Raw genomic sequence first — 4044 nt, 5'->3', positions numbered from 1 at the left:
TAATAGAAAATAGGGAAAATTGTGTCAAAGGCCCAAATTTCAATGTGCCCCAGCCCCCATTTTTTTTAATGTACTGCAGCTCATTCTTTTTAAAAAAATTATGTCCAGACCCCTCTATCATGATTCTAGCTCATGCCAGCGGATGATTAGACATGCCAGGTGGCTTAAATCCTAAATTTACCATTCTCTTTCCCATGCCAACGGATGTTAACTCTTACAATTAACATGTTAACTCTTACAGTTAACATGTTAACATGATAACCATGACCGCCGCCGCCCACGCGAAGTTCCTCGAAATACACGACGATGGAGTAGGAGGAGGGAGGGGGGAGGGAGAGAGGGGCCGGAGGAGGAGGAGGGGTGTAGGGAGGTGATGCGAGAGGGGAAGGGATGGCGGGGCACAGGAGGGGGGAGCGGAGCGGGGGAGGGAGGTGGGGGAGGCGGTAGAGGAGGACTGAAGGAAGAGGAGAGTAAAATTGTAATTTTGGATGGAGCTTGCATTGGAACTTGGGAAGAGGGGCCTGAGCACAATTTTTTCAAAAAAAGGGGCTGCAGCACATTGTTCAAAGTTAGGGGGGCTGAGACACATTAAAAATTAAAATTTGGGGCCTTGAAGCAAATTTCCCTAGAAAATTGTGTATCTTTTGCTCTTGTTTTATTTTGATGGAAATTGGGCATTTAGTCTAAAGGATTGGCGGATATTAGTTTAGGAGGCTCAGCTAGACTGACTCGCAAATTTCATCTCTTCCAAAAAATTTTTTAGCTCCTATCATATCTTGAGCCTATGAGCTCTATGTAAGTTTTTGTGATTAGATAAATGCCTTGATTAATTAGTGACCTAGCTGGTGGGAAACCATGATTATGTCAAAAGGAACACCTGCTCTAACTAATCTAGAAAAGAATCGACAGGGATCAAGAGGCTATTAGCTAGGTTGTACCTTTCAAAGTTTTCAAGTTCTTGCAATAACTCAGCGGTTCGTAACTCACCACCATTGAAGAATAAGGAAGAGAGAGATGATAAAGATTGAGGCTCTCAATTTAAAGATACTCAGATGAAGAAATTTTTGATTTAAACTCATTCCCACTTTTTATTTTAAAACCGACCGACTCCTTTTTTATTTACAGGGATCGACCCACTTCTCGGCCACGTCAGCAACGTGGCCGCGAAGCGGGTCGATTTTTTTTAATCTCGTCGCTAAATAGTCGGGGTTGCCAACCCCGACTATTTTTACAGTAGCAAAATTAGTCGGGGTTGACAACCCCGACTATTTAACGACGAGATTAAAAAAAATCGACCCGCTTCGCGGCCACGTTGCTGACGTGACCGAGAAGTGGGTCGATCCCTAAAAATAAAAAGGGTGTCGGTCGGTTAAAAAAAAAAGGTTGGATTGGGTTTAAAACAAAATTTTCTTCATACTCGGGTAGTGAATGTGCTCCAGGGCTATTATTAGAACTTAATTAAGTCAGTGTGAGGAATCTTCTTACAAGGAATGCTAGCCTTTCTATGCCATGTGCTTCTGCGCCTACTATGATTCCAAGTACATCCAACAATAATGATTTATTTAGTCTCACAAGACCTATTCTACAGTGCGTGCTGAACTGTAATCACCTCCCTACATTTAAACATTATTATCTATCAAGAAGAAAATATCCCCTTTCCATTTTCCTTTTCCAGGTTTGATCGTTGGTTCATAGTTCATACATCATAGTCACACTCAAATTTTGTCTTCAGACAAAACTAAAAGACATCATCCTATAGATTCTGTTGATTCCTATTGTTGCCGACAAATGGTAAAAAATAATAACTGATCTGTTACTGGAAAAAGTTCAATAAGATGACGAAATTTTGAAAAGAAGAAGAAGAAGAAGAAGAAGAAGAAGAAAGAAGAAAGAAAGATGCGCGGGTCTCGCAGCGAGAATATATAATAAGGTATAGAACTCCAAGGGTCAAGGATATTGAAGAGTATGAATAGGGTTTGATCATTCACAACCATTACAAGCAGCAGAAAATTTAAGCCTAATAGGTCATTTCTTTTTAATTCCCTGCTAAAAGAGTAAAAGCTTCGCTATTTCGGTGAATAGCCTAATAGTTCTATTGCCTTGACAGTTACTAGAATAGCTATATAAAATATAAAATATATATATAAAAAAACAAACCTATTTCCCTGCAAAAACAGGATGTCCATACACAACATGAATTACTTTTCAAAAAGAAAAATTCTCTCCAAAATATTCTGTATGCTCAACCCAAGCACTTGACAGTTGCTCGTATCTGTACTAACAATGACAAACAGATTTTGTGGTGACAATGAGACAACTGGGTTCGATTCTGATTAAATGAGATGAAGTATATGCACTACAAAAATCCAGTTGATTGATGGAATAACATTAGCAAAACCTATCTATTCAGCATTCTTGCCATCGATTATATAATTTAACCAAACGCATGATAAGTAAACCAAGTTGCACAATACTGATATCAACCAGAAACTAAAGGACCACAGCACTCCTGTCCTTGAATAGGTTTTTGTTCTCGCATTTGGAAGATTATTACCGCAGAAAATTAACAAGAGAGGAATAAAAATAAAGTGCGCATTGCATGTATGATAGAAGTATAATGAATCAAATCATACATAAGATACAAACGCATTACAACAACAATCAAGAGAAACGATTTCCGAACATTCTCCTGCTTATTCAAAGTGTTAACAGGATATTCAAAAAGCCCATGAGCCACTACAAATCTTTTTCCCCAATACACATAATTAACATGCAAAACATGTACAAAATCAAACATATCTGTAGTATTCTACACAAATCAACAAGAGGATGAGAAATCGAAAACAGCGGTTATTTGTACATACAGCTCATCGAAGGCCCCTGAATTCAATTGCCAGCCATCAATTTCGTGGGAAAACCCCCAGAAACTTTCCTTTCTCCAAGCATTCAAGAAGCTTTTTAGCTCCCTCAACCTCCATCCCGGCAAGCCTCTTCAAGAACACACAAGCCCCAAGAGCCACCATTTGCCTTCTAGACTTCCTCGACTGAGAAACCGAGAGCAAAACTTCAATCACATACTTCTTCTCAACATCGCCCACCAGAGGATCAAGAAGCATCACAGCATTCACAATCCCCCTCTCCTCTTTCCTAAACTCTCTCTTCATCCCCGATGAAGACTTCAATATCGAAGCCAAAGCCTCCGCGGCTGCTTCCTTTTCCTCCGACCCCTTTGCTTCCATCATCCTCACAAGCTTAGGAATTGCGTTTACAATCTCTTTTCTTGACTTCGAATTGAGCTCAGTAATGGCCCTTGCTGCCTCTGTTCTTGTACCTGGGCTTGAACTATCCAACTCTAGGATTACTCTTATGAATAGTTCAGATGATTGAATGATATCTGAGATATACTTTAAAGAAGCTAGATTTCTCAATAACCCAATCGCCGGCTGTGAATTTCGATCACCTTCCATGTAATCCATCATACAATCTAAGATTTCTCAATAACCCAATCGCCGGCTGTGAATTTCGATCACCTTCCATGTAATCCATCATACAATCTAAAACCCCTTCTTTAAAAATAGCAAGGCTGTGAATTTCGATCACCTTCCATGTAATCCATCATACAATCTAAAACCCCTTCTTTAAAAATAGCAATTTTGATCGAGTAATCATCATCAGTCCCTGCAGCCAAATTACACAAACAACCCATCGAATTCTCCTGAGCAATCACAGTCCCAGACTTCAAAACCCTAATCAACACAGGAACCGCATTCTCTTCTAGACAACTCTGCCTGAGTTCTTGAACTCCGGCGAGATTCCTCAAGACTCCGGCAGCAACCGCGACCGCAGAAGGCGTCCCCGACCCGCAAATTTCGAGGAGAGAAGCGATTCCGCCTCTCGAACTGATAAAGATCGCATTCTCTTTAACCAAAGTTAGGTTTTTTAGGGCAACACAAGCATTCTCCTTGCTGAATCCACTCTCGGACTCCAAAACCCTAGCCAGCTGATTCAAGATCGTCGAGCTCTCAGCCATCAGGGCATCTTGAC

At 40.5% G+C, this 4044-nt stretch overlaps 1 protein-coding gene across 1 annotated transcript; it reads right to left on the bottom strand.

The window, feature by feature from the left end:
• On the bottom strand, window positions 2616-4038 carry LOC109824716 (vacuolar protein 8-like). Its single transcript, XM_020391355.1, has 2 exons — window positions 3601-4038; window positions 2616-3460 (listed from the first exon to the last, which is right to left on the bottom strand). Exons 1-2 carry the CDS (start codon window positions 4028-4030, stop codon window positions 2901-2903), a joined length of 990 nt encoding a protein of 329 aa, XP_020246944.1. The 5' UTR covers window positions 4031-4038; the 3' UTR covers window positions 2616-2900.

This window comes from Asparagus officinalis, chromosome 9, assembly GCF_001876935.1.
Source record: "Asparagus officinalis chromosome 9, Aspof.V1, whole genome shotgun sequence".
Lineage (NCBI taxonomy): Eukaryota > Viridiplantae > Streptophyta > Magnoliopsida > Asparagales > Asparagaceae > Asparagus > Asparagus officinalis.
The sequence above is the reverse complement of the archived record's forward strand: the minus strand, read 5'-3'. Positions and strand labels throughout refer to the sequence as shown.